Source organism: Melopsittacus undulatus, chromosome 1 (assembly GCF_012275295.1).
Source record: "Melopsittacus undulatus isolate bMelUnd1 chromosome 1, bMelUnd1.mat.Z, whole genome shotgun sequence".
Taxonomy (NCBI): Eukaryota; Metazoa; Chordata; class Aves; order Psittaciformes; family Psittaculidae; genus Melopsittacus; species Melopsittacus undulatus.
In genome coordinates, this window is record NC_047527.1 from 54,408,157 (window position 1) to 54,432,309 (window position 24,153).

The following is a 24,153-nucleotide window of genomic DNA, read 5'->3' on the forward strand; positions in this document are numbered from 1 at the left end:
TCATACAAATGCATTACTCTTGATGCAGTAATATAACTGTCTGCATACTAGTTTGTCCCTCTGTCTTGAAAAGATGTTACTGTTTGAGTAGCCTTTGTTCCCTAGGGTAGTTCAACAAGGAGATCCTCAAGTACTTTGCCGAAGTTTTACATTTGTATTATGAGTACATTGGTAAGTTCCACTTAGAACACAGCAGTATTAATTTATTCCTTTGGGTTAGTGATCTTTTATGCTGAGAGTCTGAGAGATCTTAATCTCATTTGTACTTGTTAAGAGCCACTTTCATGTCTCTTCCCTGAAGCTTCTTATAGACAAGACTATATTGGAGTTATGTTCAGATCTGAACATAACACCAATAACACTTACTGTGGCACAATCTGTTTAACCAGTAGTGCTCTGTTTTTAGCACTAGGGTCAGGTTGTCAAAGGTGCATGATTTTCAATTTTTTTTGTTATTTCTTGTTTGGTTGATTTGAGCTGGTGAGCCACCTCGCCTCAAGCAGCTCCCTGAATCTCTTTTTTAAAGGATTGTAACGTGCAGCTTACTTTCTTGTAACAATCCAAACAACTACTTTTATTGCTGAGGATATTCCATGGTATGGATTCTCTCTTTGGTCAGCTGTCCTGACTGTGTCCTCTCCTTACCTCTTGCCGCAGCCAGCCTACTCTCTGAAGCAGCTGTGAGAAATGGAGAAGGCCTGGACACTGTGCAAGTACTGCTCAGTGATAACTAAACCACTGGTGTGCTGGCACTGTTGTTTTGCTCACAAATCTAGAAATGCAGCACCATAGGGCCTGCTATGAAGAAAATAAACTCCACCTCAGCCAGACCCAATACTAGAATGTGACTTTGGAGAGCAAACAGATTGAAGTTCCAGGTTTTCTTTTTCAAGGTGAAGAGCCACAGATGTTACAAAAGCAGAACTTCAGACAAGACAAACTTGATGAATTATATCTGATGGCAGTACAGATATTATGGGCTGTCATCTTTAATGTACTCTATTTTCTTTTCTAAACTTCTTAATACTGCATATTTGTTTACTAGGGTGAAAATGCTGGTGAACTGAGCACAACAATAATTCGAGCGAGCCCAACTCTTTCACAGGAACAGACAAATGAAAATCTAGAAGAGCATGTGTGTCAAAGAAATAGAAAAGAAGCACTGCTTAACACTGACCAGAAATCAGAAGAAAATGAAATTGCAGATCTTCAGAGAAAACTTGATGATAGACTGGGTCAAGAAGTGTCCAAAGAAGGTTTCCCCAAGAATGGAAAGCAGCTTGCATCTATTCCTTCAAATGTAGCAGCAAATCATAAAGAGCTAGACCATGTTGAATCAGCTTTACCAAGTAAATTCTGCATCTTTCAGCCACTTTCTGTTAATCTTGATGCACAAGAAGTGTGGCCCGATCAAACAAGCAGAGCACAGAGACAAGGATTACCGTCCTTGAATACATTACCCATATATCCTGGATTAAGCACTTATATGCCACTCAGTCAAAACTCAGCTGGTGAACAACATGTTCCAATTTCAAGCTTTAAACCCCATGTCACTACTTCAGAGAGTCAATCTTCTGTTCCCACATTGCTTACAGGACATTCTCTTGCAGCAACTCCATTTGCACAACACCACCTGGGAAATATACCATCTACTGGAAATACAGTTTTGTCTCGGTTTCATGGCTGCAGCTCTGGAGGTTTTGGCCTTCCAGCAGGGCTTCCTTGTTCCGGTATCTCAGCAGGACATGTTGAGAATCCAGTTATGATAGGAATTCCTATAGGTCCAAATATTGGTCCTGGCTCTCTTGGTGCAGCTTCACTTTGTAATCCACACCCTACTTCCTGGAACAAGAATATTTTAAATCTAAACTCATGTACTGGACAACCTCTTGGAACTGGTAGAAATGAATGGGAGTTGACAAAGTCACCTGGTAAGTGTGTTTTTTAGGGTGTGTTTAAAACACAGCTGTAGGCAAGAATGGAGATAGTGATTATGCTAATATTATAGTAAATAAAATCAAAGTGACTACCAAGTGTAACCACAATTATCCTTTATGCAAACTTTGTTATTTAAAAAAAGGTACTACTAATTTTCCTTTTTAAATTATATTTAATTCATGGTCTATTCTTATAGGCCCTCTAATTGTCTTAAAAGCAAATTTTCATAATCTGAAAGAGTTTCAGCATTCTTCAGCATTCAGTGGTTTTATGTTCATTTAAAGGAACTCTTTTATAGGAAAAAGAGATCCTAGCTGCAGCTCATGCTAGACAAGACAAGTCATGCTCTGGAAATTCAGTTGTATTTTGTCTGGAAAGTAGATGGCATTTCAGTCTCCCACATAACTTGGTGTTAATGGTCAGTTAAGCCAAAACACAGTAGGAAACTGGAGGGCTTAAGATGTTCTTTGGTTCTGAAGGAGAAAGATCAGCTGCCAAATGCTTTCTGTATTGTCTGGTATTTCTCTGTATTAGCTCTTAACCTAAGCAGTGCAAATTAGTGTTTTCTTTTAAAGACTTCATTGAACCTATGATATCTTATTTTTTTCCTGTCTAGTTTTTACAGACAAAATGTCAAATTTATCTGAAAGAATTATTTTGACTATTTCAGAAGTATTAAAACCAGAAATTCAGTAAAATATTTGAAGCAGAATTTCTCTTTGGTGATAACTGTTGAAGACCACAGTTCAGCAAAAATGTACTGTAAAAGTACTTGGTATTTTCTATAGCAAAAAAATGCCTCAACACCTTTCTAGGTAACAGTTATACTCTGGTAAAAAAAGATTTTCCTCTTTGGTCAGTATAAATGTTCCAGAGTTGTTATAATACTTATATTCACGTTTCCTTGAGTTGGGATAGTACTGATTAAATTGTGAACACTGAGTATTTTATATAAGGTGTGTGTGTGCATACGTACACATACACTTTGTGTGTTAGCGTCTGTATGGGATGTGATATTTCTGTGTTTTTGTTCACAACAGTAGAACTCCAAGTAAGATGCAGTTTAGAAACAGTTGATTCAAATTCTGAATATCAGGCTCATGGAAAACATTCTTTGAAACCTGTAGGAGTCAAACATTGCCTTGCCATAATGAAGCATTCCTTAAATGAGTTTATAAATTTGACATAGTGGTGGCCTTGAGTGCCGATTTGCTTCTGGATATTTGGAATTAGTAAAAGCATGTTTTCTTCCAAAGGACATGTGAAAGTACCAGAAGAATTGAAGTTCCCTAATGCCTGTTGTGTGGGAATTGCATCACAGACGGTTCTTAACATTTATAATCCAACTGAACGGTGGTTGCAGGTCAGCATTGGAATACTCAGTGTTTCAGTTAATGGGGAAAAGGTAAGAGATATTTTTTAATAAAGCTATAGCAATAATGCTGTAATCTTACCCTTGTCCTGGCTTCAGCTGGGATAGAGTTAATTTTCTTCCTAGTAACTGGTACAGTGCTTTGTTTCGGCTTTTGTCTGAGAATAATGCTGTTAACACGTGGATGTCGCTTGCAGTCTGTCTCTCCTGCTTGAAGATTATCTACTAGTATGTTCACAACAGAAACTTGGAGAAATCTGCACTAGGATTTACTGGTGACCTCCATCCACTGATCTTCCCATTACTCCTCCACCACTCCTCTTCCTTCTGTCTTTGTTGGCAGAAAGCATCAAGTAGAATTGGCTTTGCTTATTTGTTTATTTAGTTTGTTTATTTTGGTACTTTCTCAAAAAATCAGTGGTTTATGTATGAATTAATTTTCAACTATAATAAATACTATAATACCAATGTTAATATTTCACTAGATGCTGGAAAGAAACCCCAGTTGACTTACATTTCAGACTGACTTATCTAAAGCTTTAACTAAAAAGGAAATGCTTACAGGTGATTGAGATGGCAGTGGGACATGAGTATGAAGGTGCAATAATTAATATTGAGCAAAAACATATATGAAATGTCTGTGCTGAGCAGTGGTGCCAGATAAATGTGGTATTTTGAAAGAAGCTATCCTCTGGCAAGAGACATGTTGTAAATGACAGAGATTTTTGTTTTTCAGGTGGACCCTGTGAAATATCAGTGTCTAGTTTTCAAGAATAAAACCATCGTAGGACCCTATTCTACCAACAACGTGAAAATACTTTTCTTACCTTGTCATTCGGGGATCTTTCAGTGTATTCTCAATGTTTCATCTTGGCCAGTTTCTGCAGATGCAGAGACAATTGTTCAGGCAGAAGCTTTGGCAAGTAGGGTAGTTCTGACAGCAGTTGCCGAAAATCCTCATTTAGAAGTGAGTACCTGCTTAGTGTGGGGGTTTGTGTGTGTTTGTTTGGTTTTTTTTGTGATAGTTTTTGTTGTGCTTTTATTTATTAATTTTATGAGTACTTCAATGACATTGGAAAAGAATAGGAGCACAAGGTTGTTCCTTCGTGGGAGGGACTATAGGCGAATGTTTATGAGACGTTTATAACTATCTGGGAAGTTTTAGTTATGGAAAGACATCTAGCTGGAAAAGAAAGATTCTGTCTGAAACGAATATATTACTTTTTCATTATTAAAAGAATAGATGAGGTCTTAAACATCTAATGCTTTCTAGGTATCTGCTATATTAGATACCATCAGGCATTAAAATGTAATAATCCCCATTTAGTTCCAATTTTAAGGATTTCTTTATTCTTTACATCAAGTAGCCTTTGTCTTGGTTTGTTATTGTTGGCCACTTATGATCCTAGAGAATATTTTCTTAGTTTGAACTAATTGGAAATCAAAAGTAAGTGGATGTATAAAATGCATTGCCTTGCATCTTATGAAGGACAACCAGGTGGGAGACAGTGTAACATAAAGAATTAAACCAGGCTTTATGTAGTCCTAAATTCAAGAGTATCAACAGGCAGAAATGGGTTTGATGATACTTTTGGAAGTGCTTGAATAAATTACATGATAGTCTGTGGTGTCACTGATGAAAGTAAAATTTTCAATCATTAACCTAAGCTAACTTATTTTAATTATTTTTCTTGGAATTTTATACTTTAATGACTTTCTACTTTAAAGTAGTTTGTTAACTTGCTTTGGGCTAAGTAGATGCTGTAAAGTAATGATATTCTAGTTGAATACACATGAATGGATAAAATTTTTAATGCTTCTTTCATAAATTTTAATTTAATTTTAATGCCTTTTTCATATGTATTTTGCCAAAATCCATCATTCTTCATGTTCTTCGTGATGTAGTTCATTCAAGCTTGCTTCATATTTAAATTAAATTAAACCTCTAAAGCTCTATCTCTGCATGTTTCAGCATATTACTGAGATTAGAAAAAGTACCAAATAAAAGCTGTATTTTGCTCCACATCATGACACTCAAGTGTTCCTATGCTAAAATTAACTACTGCTTAGTTAAAATGTTATTGTAGCAAGTTAAAAATGAAGAAAACTAAAACTGACATTTCATGTTTGCTATCAAGAATCATAGTTTACACTTATTTCTGTTTTAAATTAGCCAAAATAATTTGATTGTGTACTCAATTTTAGTGGATAAATATTGCATTAAGACTGGCTTAATTGACTGATGCAAAATATGTGTGAGATGGCAGATTGCATTCAACACCTTTTGATATCAAAGTAAACATGATTCCATCTACCCCTGGTAGAACATGTGTATTGTATGTTGGTACAACATTAGGAGGGTGGAATCCTTACTTTCCTGGTGCTTTTGTATAGGAGTGTATTTTTGAGATTTTCCTTCCTTATAAGTTCTATTTTGCCTTAAAACCAGGTGGAAACAGGAAAAAAAGATTATCTGGATTTTGGTGACTTGAATTCTGGCAGTTGGAAGGCTCTTCCACTAAAACTTATCAACAAAACCCATGCTTTTGTGCCAATTCGGCTCATTATTAATGCTGTAAGTACATAATCTTCCTGTACATGAAAGGTAACTTCTTGTGATACTAGATTTTAGTACCAGAACACTTTGTTATATGTCATTAAGAAATATAGTCTGGAAATATGTAAGATTTCTAAGAAATCTTTGATTAGTCAGGAAATGAATTGTTTTGTAGATTGGCAATCTGATTCTGCTATATATTGGAACCATCAAAAATGGTTCTGGATAGTTGTGGTGGTTTGGGGGAGTTTGTTTTGGGGTTTATTTTGGCTTTTTTTCCTTTTACAGCTTAGCCATGGACTGCTGCTTTTGTGTTGCTGATTTGATAGGACAGGGCAGTAGGTAGCACAACGATCATGATGCCTATACCTTCCCTCTGAGAAGCTGGAGGTGTAGTCTGCTGTTCAAGTAGAACAGGTGGCTGTTCAAACAAGCAGCCAAACTTGCTTCCTGTCAAGTTTAACATATTCTCTCTTTTTCTGCAGGAGCAAGAGCAGGAGTCTTAACTCTGCTTTGTCTCCCACTAGATAGTAGTAGCCTGTGTTATAGGCTACAGTATGTTCCTCTGCATTTCTGTGGCAGTGCAGATTTCAGGTGTTTGGCTTGGCTGGCTGTTTTGTGCTGTGGGAAGAGCTGGTATGGTTTCCTTATGTAGGAGAACAAAGAAAAGACTGGCCTTATGTTAAGATGTATCAGGTTGTCTTGGTGACTAATGAGAGTTGGTCTTGAATAGATTATTTTTTCCAGACTACTTAGATTGTTCAGAATTTGCCTTGCTTTTCTTGGCTTTGTCAGCATTATTTTTAGTGACAAGAAGATATTTGATGTCCTAATACTTTGTTTCTTCGACAGAATGCAGTAGCTTGGCGTTGCTTCACGTTTTCCAAGGAAGCAATTAAACCTTTGAATGAAAAATCACTCCAAATGGATACAGTTTCTCAGATAGCAGCTCCATCAGTTGTAAATCATGTGATACATGCAAGCTACGATGGGCAAGTGAGTAGTGTGTAATTGGCTGGTTCTTCCTGTTACTTGCTGTTGTGGTTTAACAAGGGAAGAGAATACAGTACCACCTGACAATACCCAGCTCGACCGAGCAGTGAACTAGCCTTTCCGGGTAACTCCCAGTTACATCCTGGGCATGACATGCTGTGGTATGAAATACCTCTTTGGCTAGTTTGGGTCAGGTGTCCTGTCTCTGCTTCCTTCTGGCTTCCCCTCTTCCCTGGCAGAGCATGAAACTCAGAAAGTCCTTGGTCAGACTAAATATTCAAGTAGTAACTAAAACCATCGGTGTTATCAGCACTGTTCCCAGGCCGAAAGTCAAAAACACAGCTTTGAACCAGCTGCTAAGAAGGAGAAAAAATGACTGCTACTGCTGAACTCAGGACACTTGCTCTCTGAAGTGATGGTTCTGAATATCTGAGTTCACAACAATGATTTTTGGGGAGTCCACTTATTTGAGCACTATAGGTTTGTTTCTATATAGGTTTGGGTTTCCTTTTTTTAGGTTTTTTTTAGTTGTTTTTTTTCCTCCTTCTCTTCAGTAATTTTCTCCCTCCCATAAGATGACTCAACCAGTTTCTTTTTCAGGATCCTGAAGCTTTAACAGTGTGGGTTCTGTTCCATGCACCTAAGAAGCAAATTTCTTGTTCAGGTATAGCAATTTGATTTTCTTTTCAACTGAAACAAATATGAATTTTAATGCATGTATGTGTTAGAATTGCAGCAACAGGCTGCAGACTTGAAATTAAATGGTCCATCTTTGCTTTGTGTGTCCTAATATTTTGGGTATTGAATTCAGTTTTAGTAACTGACAGAGGCAAAATAGTTATGTGTCTTAATCTGTTAGACTTTAATGAGTATTTGTACTGCAGTGTCAAACTATACAAAATGGGTATCTATTGCAGGATGTGTGGAATTTGCTTTGTTGCTTTTGCTGAGGGAGTTAAAGCATCATTTAAGAAAATGTATTGGTTGCCAAATAAATTTGAAGAAACCTCTTGACTTTTTCTGGCTTCCTATATAGCAAATAGTACATATATCAACTAGTTTGGCTAGATTTCGTTTTGTTTTGTTTTCTTTATGGACAGCTTCAGTCACATTTGACAGAAAGGTTAAACTCTTAAATAAGGTCTTGTGAGACTTTATTTAAAAGTGAAAAAAGCTAATTGCCAGGGTAATGGGAGAGCTGCTGTTAGTATGTTAAGATTGGACAATTGCTGAAGTGAGACACGCAGCCATAGAAATGGCCTTTGTTACTAGCAGACTTGCTTACTTTTGTTACTCATGGAATTCTTCCTAGATTCCTTGGGTCCAGCGGATGAATTCTTGGCAAGAGTTGATGTGGAAGTGGATAGTCCAGGACCTAGCAGTGTGATTAAAAGTATTCTTCTTCGAGCAAGAGCTGGAATAGCAAGGATACATGCTCCAAAGGACTTACAGGTTTGCATGTGTTAACAATGCATGTTTCAATAATGATTTGCCTTTCCTAGTCCACTTCTATTGTAAGGTTTGGTTTTGTTATATATGTACATATACATGCATACTTCTTTACTTTTTCCAGACAATACGCCTATCTACTAGCGTGGGTTCAGCAGTCAAACAGCAGCTGCCATTGAAGAATGCTGGAAACATTGATGTATATTTGAAATTAAAGGTAAGTTGTCTTCTTTCTTTTGAAATCATGAGTTTTGTGCCATTACTGTTGTCTTGAAGCTAGCACTGAGCCTTGGGATCCTAGCTCAACTGTATGGTTTGACAAAGGGTTACAAGTTTACATAAAGAAAATGAAAAATAGCAAATAGGTTATCTCACATTATTGGAAAAAGCATATGGGAGTTTTGTTGCTCAGCTTCAGTTGCATTTGTTTTAACAACATACTTTTGTGCTTTTTAACAAATAGATTTTAACAAGTGTGTGTCAAATACGTAGAAGTAGTGAATCCTGTGCTGCACAGCAGATACTCATTACCTAGTTACGTAAAACCCATTTAGATACTAACTGGATACTAACAGATACCAGTAACGGTTGGTACCACTGTTGAGAGAAGTGATGTTACTTCACTAATGGTGTACCATTGCTGTGTTGTACTTAACTATTAAATTCTTTAAATCTCCTTGTGGCCCCTTCAATGTTGTATACACTGTTGCTTTTGGAGGTGTTTATAGCTGAGTGTCCAACTTTAGAAGAGTTTTACTACTGCAGGGCTTCAGGAAAGTTCTGAAGGTGCCAGGTGTATTTGAATTGTCTGACTGCATGTAAAACAGATACACAACCAAATGTAGAAATGTTTACTCCCCTAAAATAAGTAACCAACCCTCCTTTTTCCCCTTGCCCACTTCTAGACATCAGATCAGGACAGCTGCTTTGCTGTTGAACCTCGAGAACTTTTCCTTCTTCCTGGAGAAGAACGAGAAGTGACTATCTGCTTTGTTCCAAAAAATGTAACGACTACAGAAAGGTAACATAAGTGATTTTATGCTGCCTGTGTTAAACAGAGCTACTTTTGACCTTAATGTCATGAAAAAATTTGAAGTTTACAGTTCTATTCCTGAGAGTCTTCATTCATTATGAAGTGGATTCCTGCAACGGTTCACCTGTTCCATGGGTTACTTGCCTCTTTTGCTGTACACAGTTTAATGAGTAGCTAATTTTTCCCACCACAGATCAATGCATGTCATGAGACTGTAAATAAATGGAGTAAGACCCTGAAGCTCTTCATATGGTACTTGTTTCTAAAGTACATCAAAACTTTAAAATACTTATCTTCAGCAGCTCCTTCAGTTGCTTCCCTCTTACTCCACTGGGGCAAAGGAAATGTTACTTCCATTTTGCATGTGAAAAAGCTCAAGCAGAGATCAGGGTCAAGAGTATTCATTAATTTTGGCTGCTGTAATCAAATGAAAGTTCAACTTTAAGTCCAGTGCAACAAAAATGTGCATATTCCTTTTGCAGATTAAGTGTTCATGTTTTTGCACGTTAGCACCTGTCAAACTTCATTCTGCGAAATAGACTTAATTAATTCAAGTGACCATTCTGGTGTCATGTAGGAGTTTTTTTGGCAATTGCAGGGGTCTGATTCATTTTACCATGAGCAGCTTTTCCTCTTTTATTACATGTTTTCCTGTTTCTGCTATAATAGACCAAGAAGGGACAAAGAAATCTGTCCAAAATATATTCAGCTTCATTATCCAGCTTAGCTAGGCCTACCCAGTGCATGAAATTAAACATCTGTGCTAATGACAGTATGAACCTAATGGATAGGCATGCAAAGCAATTAATCTTTGCTTTTTCTATGACCTTATGCGTAACTGCTTTGCTTTACAGGTTCAGGGTATTCAGTAGGGTTGGAAATCTTTGAAGTCACTTACAAGTGCCGCCAAAAGACTAATGAACTTAGTAGCACCAGCTACTAAGAAGGAGAAAAATGACTGCTGCTGCTGAACCCAGGACACTAAAGCAGGAATAGGAGTTCATGTTCCCTACAGATGGGATGCAGGGCTCTGTCAGTAGGCACCATAGGAATTTAGTAACAGATAGAGTGAAGATTTCTGAGTTTTGTTCCTGGCTCTAAGTTGGCCTGTAGTATAGCATTAGCCTGTTCTTTAAAACCTTGATGTATTTCCTTCCCTATACCTTTTATGTCTCTTGTTTCTATTTCTGTTGTTTGGTTTTGTTGTTTTTTGGTTTGGTTTTTTTTCCCTCTTATTTCAGTTTTCAAACTTCAATGCAGTTTTGCAGGTATTTCAGAATGCACCTCTTTAATCTACACAGAGACTCTCCAAAATCAGTCTGTCAAAATAATCACCAGTTAGCATGGGCAAAAAAAAATTTGCCTAGCTGTAGTCTCTGAAAAACTTTTTGAACCATTTCCAGATGGAATACTTGAGAAAATTGTTTGTGGCATGCGTATTTACAGCCCAAAGGATTTAAGTTTTGCTATGCCCAGTGGTGTTCAAGGCCAGGTTGGGTGGGGCTTTGAGGAACCTGGTCTAGTGGAAGGTGTCCCTGCCCATGCCAGTGGGGTTGGAACTGGATGATCTTTAACATTTCTTCCAACCCAAACCGTTCTACGATTTTATGCCTAAAACTGGCCTTTGTCATAAAGTTAAAAAAGAAGTGTTTGTATTTTCTTAAGAAGGTAGGTTAAAAAGGCCTATGTATATTTTTTTTTCCTCCAGTTATGTTTTCATCAGATAATCTCACTCTGTGATTTAAATTTGTTTCTCTTTTAAAGTTCTTTGAAAATCCTTGTGCTGCCTTCTGGACCTCAATATGAAGTGGAGCTAAAAGGTGAGGTGGTGTCTGTGGAAAATACACCTGTGTCGACAGCTGCTGGCTACCCAGACATCCCACCCATTCTATCCAACAAGCAGTTCATTGCCTGGGGAGGGGTAACAGTTGGAACATCAGTGTAAGTATAAGCTGGGAGGTGTTTATATAGAATATCACGTTAAGTATTTTATATTGCAATTTATGAAACTTCCTGTTCATGTTGATAATGCATAGGTAATAAAGTAAGCTGTTTAATGACTCGAGAGAAGCAGTACTTTACAATTTTTTTTTTTTTTGTGCAAGAAATCTTTGGAAACAAACTGATTTTGTTTGAGTTTTTTGTATTCTTCGGGACTCTCTGTTTACCATTGATGCTGTAAGATTAGTGTGTTACGTAGGTAGAAATACAGCGAGAAGTATTTTCCAATTAAGTTGATGGAAAACTTCTATTGGCTCTTTTGGCACCTATCTCTAGCTAACATATTCTGTTGTTCCAAGAGGTGATTTTATTTTTTTCATGAAATGACTTTAAAATGACTGTCCCATTTCAGGACATTTCTGTCAATAAATGGATGAAGTTAATTCACATTTGATGCAAAATGTAACTAAGCTTTGTATTTTTCAGGCAGCAGAAGTTAACTCTAAGAAATGACTCTCCATCTGTGACCCAGCATTTAAGACTGTTGATAAGAGGCCAGGATCAAGACTGCTTTCAGGTGACTCTCATGAAAATTTGTCTTTAGTATTTATGACAATTATCAGGATATGTTTATTATAAAAATTTCTTTGTCCTGAAGTGTTGTTCCTTTATAAATGTCAGTGACTATTAGGCTGTGTGAGTATGTGCCCTGAGACTGCCAGGATGAACATGGTAGCAGAGCTTAAGCTACACTGGTGATCTTGGGAACAGCTGAAATGCTGTAGCACCACAGAGTCAACACTTAGAGTGATCTGTCAGTGGCCCTTCTTGCAGGAGGGGTCCTAGATCTTGCTGCAGAGGCCTCTGTGTACATGAGGGAGGGAGGAAATCAAAACCGGAATTAGCCTTTGGGAATTATCATAACTAGAGTCAGCGGTTTCATTGTTTTTTTGTTTCTTTTTTGTTTTTACATAGCTCACAAACATTTACATCCCATTTTCCCCTCAGGTGTTCAGATTTGATATCTAAAAATCTTAACATTGAAAGAGAATTAATGTAGTGCTGGTTAAGTTTAGCTGTACCTTATTGTAGTTGAAGGTAAAAAACTCTGTGGTCTAAACTGAAAGCTGTCAGTATGCTTATTGTGGGAATATAAAGTATTTTGAACTTGGTCTTCTTTACTGCATTTTAAGCACTGCGATTTTAAATATATACCACTGTCAACTGAGTTAATCCAGATTTTGAATAAGTTTATTTTGGGTTGCAAGTGATGTACATCTTACCTGCTATGTGGTTTTGCTGTGTAGTCACTCACTTCTGACATCTTTGTTTTTATAGCTGCAAAGTATATTTGGATCAGAAAAACGCTTAACTAGTAATTGGGAACTCAAAATCCGTCCCAAAGAAGATACTAATATATACTTGCTATTTGCACCTACTCGAATAACTTGCTTCTTTGCAAAGCTGGAAATCAAACAGCTGGGGATTCGATCACAGCCAGGAATTAAGTTTACTGTAAGAGTTCCAACCTAACTTCTAGTAGTTTTAAACATACATTTTTCATATTATTTAAAATCTAGGACAGATTCTATCAAAAACCTGAAACTTTCCAAGATACACACTATGTGTATCTCTATACTTGTTACAGATTGTACAGCCACTGAATTGTACAGTTTGAATGTTAGTCTCAATTTTACATGTAATTTTTCTCCTTGGGAAGGAAGAAAAGTTTTATATGCTGTATTAGTAGTAGCTTAAGAATTTCAACTTTACTACTGTCCATAAATCTGAACTTGTCCTGTTAAATTATAGGTAGGTCTTTAATTTTCAGTAGAACTTAAAGTTTGAATAAATTTAGACCTTTTTATTTCTTGCAGATTCTTTTGGGTTCAGATTTTAAGTGTCTTCATTTGTCTTTCTGTAGCTCTTTATATAGTTTACGTTAGTTGGTACAGAAGTTTTAGTAAGAAGCTTACCTTCCTTTGAAGTACTCTGGGTTGGGTTTTTTTCTGATTTTCAGTTTTTTTTCTTTTTCTCCCCCACCCCAGATACCATTATCTGGATATGGAGGAACAAGCAATATAACTTTGGAAAATGTTAAAAAGCTATCAGGTAGTTACATGGTAACACTGGATGGATTATTGCCTGCAGGATTAAGGAAAGCTTCCTTCTGCATAAGAAATACAGGTTCTCGGGCTGCCTATGTTAAAGCATTGTGCTTTGCAAGCCTACAGACAAAAACAGTTATGGATCCTCGGGTAATGATGGTATCTCCAGAGAAGTTTGTGCTAAGAGAAGGAACACATGAAGTAAGTATAATACCCAATTCTGAGCAAGTTTTATTAGTTAAAATTAAAATAAATATTGAGAATGTGTCTGACTGGCTCTTTATTGAAGTCTCACTTGTGTTAAATCCTCTTTTGCTTGTATTGCCTTAATTTCTTGACTCGTATTCCAAATGTTAGTACTAAAAATACAAATATTTTTTCTTATGTTGTCTATTTATTTTATCAGGTGATTACTATAACGTGGAATCCAATGGAACAGGAAAATAACTTCCATAAAACAAATTCATTGGTATCAACAGTGTGTTTTTTTTGTGGAGATGAAGTTTCTAGGCAGCAGTATCGTAGGTAAGTTGTACTTAGCTATTGTAACAGGTGGATGTTTAATAAAGAGATAAAACTAGAGGTGTGTGCTACCACGAGTATGGTTTTAACATGCTTCCAATAATAGCAAGAGCAAACCCAAAGACAGTGATGATATGTAAAGATCTAATCAGTCTTGCATCTGATAGGTTATTTAGTGTTGGTTTAGTTTATTTGTGGTTTTGTTTGCATACTGTAGATAGTTAAGGGTTTTATTTTCTTTTTATGTTATTGAATTTGAATGTGTTGGGTTTTGGGAAAGATTTTTTTTCTTTTTTGAATTCAAAGAGAGTTGTGTTCTATTTTGGTATTAGTGTCTGTGTATGTAGCTTTTACTTTTAAAGAAAAGGCTCATGAAAGGAGTAGTACTGAAATTCAGTAGTATTAAGTTTTGAACAGGATTTGCACCTTGGTTTGAAGACAGTGTTTGAGTATATGTTTATGTGAGAAATAACATCCGCATATGCTCATAGCACACTGAAGGAATCTGTAAATGTCTTATCAAGCTTAAATAGAGGCTATGTTACTCTGTATTTCAGTTTGCATAGCTCAGGTGCACAAAACCCTTAATACTCTATTTTTAATGACATAAGTGGCTCTCTTTGACTTGTGCTTTGTATGGTGTATAGTGATAATGCAAAAAGTTAACAGGCAGAGCATTAAAGTGCTAGTGATCATCATTCAGTGCAAAATTTTAGAATGGCAATATTTCACTACTGCTTTTAAATGGATTGCCCGAAACTTCATGAAAAGTCATTGCATTTATTGTTATCCAAATAAAGTATTAAGTATAGTTGAATTTTACTGTAAGACTGCATAAAAAGCTTATGGAACAGCTGCATTTGTGACTTTTTTCATGGAAATTGGCATATTTTAGATATTTTAAAAGATGATTGTTACTGAGTTTTGTATGAACTCTTGGCTGAGGCAATGTTTGCTTCATTGAATCTTTCTCAAAGGGCAGAAGGGCTTAGGAAAATCTTTGATCTACTGATCAGCAGAAAACCTCTATTAAGAAGCTTGATATACCTATATAGGTAGTGTTGGAAATCTTTATTCAGACTGGACACTGTATATGAGTGAAATTAGTTGTTGCTGATTTTATTAGTCAGCAGGCATGGCATTTGGTTCTTGAACGTGATGGTCTAGTTGGTTGCTTCTTGGTGGGAACTTCTCTAAAGTCTCCCCTGATAATTTGAAACAGATGCTTATTTCTTGAAATGGCTGAATACTGTAAGCCAGTCAAACTCATTCTGTAATTGTGTACTAGAATGAGAACATGATTTGGGACTTAAGGGCAGGAATGTAAAATGAGTAACCTACCTAGTTTGCCAACTTGTGGCTCAAGTTCTTTACTCCAAAAATATACAGTGTCAACAGCCTGGTAAGTAGCTTAGATCTGAGAGTTAGTAGTGCTGAGGTATCCTTTCCACCTCCACAGCTCTGCCCCTGTCTGAGTGCCAGGTTTCCTTTTACTGACCTGTAGCTTCCCATTTTTCCCAGACTATTTATATCCCTATTCCTCCCAGTGTTTTCTGGTCTGCTAGCAGTCATGCTCCTTGGTGCTGTTTTCCTGCTGTTGACTGGCACATGCTGCCACTCTGCTGTTGACTAGTCAAATTTTCCTCTCAGTAGACTTTCAGTCATGACCAAAATAGCATTCTCCTGCTTCCTGTGGTGACTGAAAAATCACTCAGATGCCTGAGGTGCTTGTCAGAAATCTAGGTAGGTGTGACTGACAAGCAGAGAACAAGTGTCTTGTAAAGACAAGCATATAGTAGCTATTATTCCAGTGGTTGCTTTCACTGTGCAGCAATAGAGCAGGTATTTCTTTAATCATTCTAAGATTATGGAAAGATTTCAGTTTTAAACAAATGCTCACAGGTTTGAGCTTAGTGTATTCAAGAAATAATGAAGTTAAAGTTATGCTGGATTCTTACCAATCTTATCAATCTTTTCAAATTGTATTTTCCATTACTTTGTGTAATTTAATGACTCTTCTGTCTTTATTTCTTTAACAGAGCTCTAATGTATAAACCTGAGGTAGAAAAACACATAATCCCAGAAAAGAGCTTATTGAGAAACATTGTATTTGATGAAGAATTTCAAGGGGAGCAGCTTGTGACAGAAGGTAAGCCTATGACTTGTTAAAAGAAAAACATGGTACTTGAAAAACATGCTTTTAGGCTTGAATCATAGTTATTTTTCCACTGTTTTTTTTGTTTTTTAATAAATATAGAAGAAAATTCTTCATTTGGATAGATGTATTGGGTCTAAATGGCAAGGTTTTTGGTAGAGTGGGCTACAGTAGTGGCTTCTGTGAAGCTGCTAGAAGCTTCTACCATGTCCAATAGAGCCAATGCCAGCTGGCTCCAAGATGGACCCACTGCTGGCCAAGGCTGAGCCCATCAGTGATGGTGGTAGCACTGCTGGGATGACAGACTGGGGGGAAAAGGGGGTGTGTGGAACTGCGCAACAGCAATAGCAGCCAGAGAAAGGAGTGAGATGTGAGAGGAACAGCTCTGCAGGCAACTAAGGACAGTCAGAACTTGGCTGACATCAAAATACACATTTTCCTTCCCAATTTTTTTTTTTACTTTTGCTTGTGTTAGTATGGAATTTATTAAAATAGAATGCAGAATATTGTAAAGGTGTCCTTAAAGAAAAACAACCAAACAAAGCCAACCAAAGTCCCAAACCATAAAAAAACTAAGCCTGACTCTTTCCCTAAAAATTGTATGTTTCAGGGTGATAACCTAGTGAAGATACTTGGTTTCTGGAGTATGCTCTGAAGCTGTTAAGCCAGTGTTAGAGCTTAGGCATCCCTGGTTATCTCCTATTGCCCTATTACCAGAGTTTTGCTAATGATAGCTTTCTGTTTTTTTTTTTTCTTTCTGTAGAAAACAAGACTTGCCTCATGCATCTGAGTATTTTTCTATCTGTATTTGAGAGCGTACTTTCCTGAATTTGTGAAATACAGCTGATTGTTCCCTGTTTGGTCACATTTTTATATTTACTCAAACTAACTTATGTTGGACATAAAAGATCCTTGTCCTCTTATGTACTACTTTCTGTATTTGATCAATAAATTTGACTGACTGTTGTTAGCAGACAGATTTGCACAACACCACAAATACGGTTTCAAGGAGGAGTGCCGGAAGAGTAGCTCTTGGAAAAGTAAACTAGGTTATTCTTACTCATTTTAACAATGATACAAACTTCAAGCCCTTCCTTACCTTTCTGTCACCCAGTGATATTCAGCGTGAATAGTACAATCTTATTTTACACAGATTAGTATTTACCAACTTCTCAGTGGGAATATTGACATGCTTTTGTTACATGTCCTGTAAATAGGATACTTTGCAGGAGCTGGTAGTAGTGCCCAGCATTAAGAAATCTGATTTTTTTTTTGTTTTATGCAAGATGCTGTTTTTTAGGTGAAAACTAAATTATTGTTTCAACATCTAAATGCTTTTTTAATTTTTTTTTGCCTTATCAGTGAAAGACTGTTAAAGAGGTGATGTTGAAAAAAAGTTCAAAGAATAGAATGTCTTGGTTATAATTGGCTCCATAGACTGTTTTGGTCTCCATTCCTCATTGCCCTAATCCACAGAGATATTTGAAAATCCCTGGTGGTGTTCAAAGCTAGATTGGATAGAGCCTTGGGTGATATGGTTTAGTGTGAGGTGTCCCTGGCCATGGCAGGGGGACTGGAACCTGATGATCTTAAGGTCCTTTCCAACCCTAACCATTCTATGATTCTATGAACCTATTAAGAAATTACATATTGAAGTTAGTGTTCGAAACAGTGTCAGTTTTTCACCAGTATGTATACACATACCAAGAGTTGTCCCTAGTATCTGCTATGCAGCAGAGGAAATAAAAAAATAATGGTTGGTTAAAATGTATCCTGTGTGGGAAGTGTTCAGGTCTTCGTTCTGTCTATTCAACATGAAATAGCTCAAAGCAGAGGAGAAAACTTTGCTTTTTATTATTAAATATTTTGATGAATCATTTCAGTATTTTTAAGTCATTGTCTTACATTCCTGACCTTTTGGATATTTACAGGTGCAATGAATTAAATAAGGAAATGTTAAGTTGAATAGACTGAGTAATTGGAAATTATCTCAAGTTGAATTTCCTTCTGTGAAACCTTAGAAATTTGTTAGTCTTATTTATCAGTGTGAAAAAAAAGTAAAACTTAAATTTGGCATGGAATCAAATTAGTATATACTTATTTGTATAAAGGTGGAAAATACCCGTGTTGTCATTAAAAAGTTTAAAATTGGTGTGTATTTAGGTGTAAAATATAAATCTCATGTTAATGTTGATTTGTGCCTGATAACTGAACTTGCAGTAAGTAATTTTTGAATGATCTAGGGTATCTTAGTCAAGAGATTATTAACTAGGTCTATGTCCTTAGTCTCTGTTGTGTAATTTCTGAGTATTATTGAATTGCTCTGTTACTCTAATTTTTAGTATGTGATATCCCACGGGGGACAAATGATATCCATCTTTTCTATGCAAATATGCAAAAGGTTATCCTTTCTGTGGTTGGATGTGCCACTTTTGATCAGGATGAATTTCAGCAGTCTTCTGGGCATCATTTGGAGTCAGGCAGGTAATGTAGCTGTAAGGCTAACTGCCTAATAATGCCTTACTGAAGTGCATCTCCTTTCATTGAAGACTTTGGTATCTGTGAAAATAGCCTTGCTTTACAAAATAATGGATCTGATGAATACCTAGTTGGCTCTTCTCACTCTTATTCTGTATATAGTCTGAACTGTTATAACTTTCAAACTCTTCCCTCAGCTGACACCATTAACTTTACCTGCAACTTCCTATTCTTCATCTGAATAAACCTGTTTGGCTTTTTTGGGTTTGTTTTTTTTTTTCCATAGGCTCTTCCAAAGTGTATTTGTTGTTGTAGTCCTAATAGGACTATAACCATTTCATTCCATGTAATGAATTCTTAATGTCTGGGATGGAAATAGAGATATACTATAAAGGCTTAGTGACCTTTCCCTTGTCCAGCCTTTCAGTGTAGTATCTACTATACTCATAAAAAAAATTGTCAGTGCTGAGGCTACCCCACTCCTGTTGTTCCCTTGAATAAAGCAGTCCATAATTGGGAGGATTTCTTTGGAGGACTAGCAGAGACCTGGTCTTTAAAATGTGCCTGTCACTTAGGCAGATTGCTGTAGCATTTGGAGCCTGAAAAGGGAAAGAGATGTCCAAATTCTATACAAGTCCTACTTAGTAAGATAACGTGGCACAAAACCAAAATAAATATGGGTTAACCGTAACACTATAATGAATACATTTGCATAGGTTGTTTCTTAAGTTTTAATGTTTTGTAGTCTTCAGTGACAGGACAAGAGGCCATGGACACAAATGGAAATGCAAAAAACTCAAACAATTAGAAAAAAAATCCATGTGTTTTTTGTAAATGTGTTGGGTTTTTTTATGGGTGGATTTTTTATCTTTTCTGGTGAGGTTTGTCAGACACTGGAACAGATTGCCTAGAGAGGTTGCTAAGTCTTCATCTGTGGAGAAGTTAGGAACTGGACTAGATAATATACTGAGTAACCTGCTGTAGATGACTCTGATTTGAACGGGGTTGGAATAGGTGATCTCCAGATGTCCCTCCTAACCTCCAGCTTTCTGTGACATGTGACTTTCATTGCCTTATTTCTCTCTTCAGTACTTTCTTAATCTGAATAAAATGTATATAAAGATGACTGCTTATTTTAGTACTTTCCAATCAAAACAGTACCTTCCACTTTTAAACATTCTGTGAAAAAATGGGTATGATATAGCTCCTGAATTAATTTCTTAATAATGAAGAATTGAATTAAATTGAAAGCCCATGTAAAGAAGACTGTATTTCATTATTAAATCTTGAGAAATACTAAGAGTAGGCTGTTATAATTACTCATGAGGTACTTCTGTTAGTACTTTTGCTTAACATAGTCTTATTTTCAGGTTTGAGAACTCTGATAGGCATATCAATACAACTTTGGATGTTCTTCCTGTTAAAGGACCTCAGGGTCCTCCATTGCCTATAACAACTGATGATCTAGTTCAAAGTAAATCAGACACTCAACAGACTTGGATTGTCAAACCAGAGTACTTAACTTTGACATCTCCTTCTATTGGTAAGTTGGAGTGGTTGTTTTTTTTTTTCTAAGTTAATAAAATAACCACTTAAGTATTAAAATAAGTGAACTGCATACCATACGTTTAATTATTCTCATTTGTAAATGTGGCTTGGCCAATAATCTTGCTGCAGCAGCTTTACATCTAATAGTAAACTTGACTTGAGTACAGTTTTTTTGCTATACTGTTAGAGGTAGTGTGCTCTGTGTGTGTGTGTACATGTAATATGCACTGCATACCTGTGAAGATTTTAAAGCATTGTGAAAGTAAAGATCAGGCAGGAAATGCTTTATCTTAATTGCATCTTTGAATCTCAGACGCTTCTGTGACTTTGTATGTGTTAGCTTTTTATACCTTCTTCTATACTACAGGTGGAACAGCAGATACTGGACATGTTCAAATTGTCAACAATTCTAATAGGATGTTGGCATTTGAGCTTTCATGGCCAGCTCACTGCCTTACTATAACCCCACAACATGGAGTTGTCGAGCCAGAGTAAGTTTCTTTTCGTAGATTCCTTTACGTGTGAAAGTGTGTTGGTTTTGGAGGAATTTCTTTTTAGTTTAGGAATTCTGTTAATTTAGGAATTTCGGTTAGGTTTAGGAATTTATTTTAGTTTGTTTAGACTATGCCCTGGAACTGTTTTCATCAGCTGATAGGCAAATGTAGCTTTTATCTATTAGGACTCAATCCAATTATAGCCAGTATAGAGGGAATGTTCTTCTGTCACCTAAAGGTGACATTCTGTCTCATAGTTACCTGGAGGAGAGGAATTTTTTTGAGCCTGGAATTACTATTATTACAACATAATTATCCAGGAGCTGGATGGTTAACAAAGCAGAAGCTTTAAAAATCTCCTTTCACAGTGGTTATTCATGTAAAAATTACCTCTGTGTTAAAACCAGAAAGGACTTGTCCCCACCCCTGACAACAAACAAACCAACCCCAAAATAACAGTTCTTACAGACTGCTGCTCTTCTGGGGACTTAGTGTTTTGTTTTGCAAATGTGCTGATATCCATCAGAACATGTTTGTGAAGGTGTTTTTGTATTCTAACAAAACTGTGTTTTGCCACTCAGTCTTTGGCTTCTCAATAATTGTAGATATGTAAAGGATGTCAGGCCAGTGTCAGGTCACCTGTGTCCTTAGCAGGATTTCAGAACAGTAGTCATAATATCACTGCAGAGACTTCCCATGGGCATTTGTGAATTTTTTCACAATAAAACTGTTCGCAGTTCTGGCCACCTCTCACTTCTGAATTTATGGGATTTTGTTTTCTTTAAGGTCAGTTCAGAAAGGCTTTTAAGACCCTGTTGCTATTCTTGTCTTCCCCAAAAAAAGTCTTATGTTACACAAAAAGAATAGGTTTTGCTTTCTGAGTTTTGTTTAAGTAGTTTCTTTAACTTTGTAGATATTTGCCGAAACAGATACTTTCTTATCAGTCTTGTATCACCATGCAAGTTGTAGTACATTTAAACACTTAAATGTAGATGTAACTTTTGTCACTAGTGAGGACAAAATAAGAGGGTTTTCTGGAAGGGCTGTGATATTTGCTACTCTTTGCAGATACAATCAGTGCAAAGGACAATGATTTCAAAAAGAGGTAACAATGAACAACTTTCCAGTAGCTGTGAAAGTAAGATCATCTTGAGTGTCTCAAACACTAGTCTCAGGACTGTCTGTGGAAACATGTCTTAAAATCAGGGAATTGAAGGCCTTCTGCAAGCAATTTTTTTGCACTGCCTAGTTTTAAAATGTGATCCCTTCACTGAAAAAGATTGAGCTGAAACCTTACACACTGGGTCCAAGTAAGTAGTCTTGATCAAGAACAGAAGCTTGCAGGTGGGAAACAGACCCATGGGAACAGCTGACTTAAGCACAGCAAACTGTGCTTGCCCAGTTTTCTGCTTGTTCTGACCACATCCCAGTGCCCAGAGCAGTCATCCTGTGAGGACAGGAGCCAGGCAGACTGCAGTGGCTGGAGCTGGCAGAATTCTTGAACTGATTTAGGTCGGGAAAGGAGAAGTTTTGATTTGTTGGGAATGCTGAAAGAAGGTCCTAATATCAGGGACTGCCACGCTGTAGCAAGCAAACCACCCCGTTTCACCTGGACTAAACCACTGAAGTTCTGCAGGATGAGCAGGCATCTCGTCTCTGAAGGCAGTCTCTGACCTGCCTGAATGTGGAATATTAAAGTCCCAAGTCCTACTGAATTTAGCAGCATTCTAAGATTTTCTTGAGGAGGTGAACTGAGACTATCCTTTGGCCTGTTGCTGTGCCTCAGTGTTGCGAGTATTGGTAAGTTCTTTGAAAAGAATTGCACTTTTGGAGTAGGGACAGTTGGAATCTTCAAAAGTTGCAAGTCACCTTTTGAAGCTGGTTCTTCCCTAGGTGCTGCTCCTTTCTATGGTAATGAAAGTACTGGGAGGTAGTGTCTTTAGGCTGAATATGACTCTTTCAAGAGATGCATGCTTTGTGACCCCGTGCAAGTTGATTTGCATTGGAAGTTTGCAGTAAATGTCAAAGACATGCTGGTGGGAACGAGGCGATGGAATGCTCTGTGATAACAGTGTGTGTGTACTTAGTAAATGATATTCTTACGAACACAGCTTGTACATGAGAAAGGAGAACCATGACTGAAAAGATTCTGAAAACCGCTGAGACTCAAAACCCCCCACACTTCTTTAAGGAAATACCAGTATCCTGATTTAATATTTTAAGGCTGTTAACATCTGTTGGTTTGTACAGATGGTCGTACTAATTATGGAACCAACTTTCTTAGGGGAATGATCTTAATACTACACTAAACTTTTCAAATGCAAAGTGCTGTGCTAATGACATTTTACATTTATTCTTCAGGTGTTGCTTGAGTAGTTTTGCCAACATAACAACCAATGGCCTTTACTTCAGTGATTTTTGTGTTCGTTTTTTAAATGCTTCAGGGCTTTCTTTCTCCCCTCCTTTATTTAAATGTCTCTAGTATAGAATATGGAACATTATAAATCAGAATGTATGTTCTCAGTGGTCAAATTACTGTGTGATGCCATAACTGCTTCAAGTGAATTTTGACTTTTCAGTGTCCCCTAAATAACTGTAGAAAGCATTGGTAACATTGAAAGGCTTTTCTTTTTTCCAAGATCAGTTCTTCATGGGAGGAAGGGAAGCAAGCTGCTTCCCTGCAACTAGAAAGTTTAAAAGATTCTTGAAATGCAATTTATGCAGTATACTTTGTTTGAGCAGTATAGTTCCCGTCCCTTCCAACCCAAACATTTTTATGACCCTGTTACATATAGTATTGAAGCTTATTTTTCTGAAACATGTAGTTATGTCTGCTTTACGTGGTCTGACTGGTTGTAAATGTTAACAATAGGTAAGTTTTATTCTTTCCCTGTGACCCTTTATAAAACCATTAATGACAAGTTTATCAAGTGTTAGTGTTAAGTTTCTGAGTACTAGAGCTCGATAATACATTAGCTATTTGAATACCTGAAATTTAACTATCTCTAGATCATCTTCACTTACCTGCTATGTTAAAAGTGCATTCTTTTTGGGGGAACGGGACTAGTGATATCTGTTGTAGTTACTCATTCTAATATGAAGATAGTGTAAATATTTTATTTTAATTTTACTTTATTTTTACTTATTAGGAGCAGTACACTAATTCTGGTGAGTCCTAACCCATCACTTGCCACAAAGCCTGCATTAGTTCCTTGGAGTGGCCTAATCTATATCCATTGTGATAATGGACAAAAGGTTTGTGTCTTACTTGAGAGCTGAGATTGAAACTATTTTACTTTGCTGGATAAGGTCTAGTAACATTGCTAAAATCTTTTAGGTATGAGACAGCAGTTTTGTCAACTTTCATTATTCTCTCTAATTTGTAAAATTCTCTTATAAGAATAAACATAGTTGAGAGGCTGTTGTGCAAATTGAAGTTCTTAGTTCATTTCATCTCTGAAGAAATAATATGTGAATGCTTACTCATTTGCCAACAAAATTGCATCTGTGCACCCACCACTGCCTTGTGCATTGTTTTCTAAAATGATAAATATTTGTATGTATG

At 36.7% G+C, this 24,153-nt stretch overlaps 1 protein-coding gene across 1 annotated transcript in view; it reads left to right on the forward strand.

The window, feature by feature from the left end:
• Nucleotides 1-24,153, forward strand: part of CEP192 (centrosomal protein 192) — a 62,219-nt gene that overhangs the window by 21,110 nt on the left and 16,956 nt on the right. Inside the window, 19 exon segments of the mRNA XM_031052953.2 lie at nucleotides 1,046-1,937; nucleotides 3,195-3,343; nucleotides 4,047-4,277; nucleotides 5,760-5,885; nucleotides 6,720-6,863; nucleotides 7,461-7,524; nucleotides 8,173-8,312; nucleotides 8,434-8,526; nucleotides 9,215-9,330; nucleotides 11,107-11,283; nucleotides 11,770-11,860; nucleotides 12,622-12,798; nucleotides 13,332-13,592; nucleotides 13,798-13,916; nucleotides 15,953-16,062; nucleotides 18,411-18,552; nucleotides 19,905-20,089; nucleotides 20,462-20,585; nucleotides 23,738-23,843. Coding sequence (XP_030908813.2) covers nucleotides 1,046-1,937; nucleotides 3,195-3,343; nucleotides 4,047-4,277; nucleotides 5,760-5,885; nucleotides 6,720-6,863; nucleotides 7,461-7,524; nucleotides 8,173-8,312; nucleotides 8,434-8,526; nucleotides 9,215-9,330; nucleotides 11,107-11,283; nucleotides 11,770-11,860; nucleotides 12,622-12,798; nucleotides 13,332-13,592; nucleotides 13,798-13,916; nucleotides 15,953-16,062; nucleotides 18,411-18,552; nucleotides 19,905-20,089; nucleotides 20,462-20,585; nucleotides 23,738-23,843 — 3,447 coding nt within the window.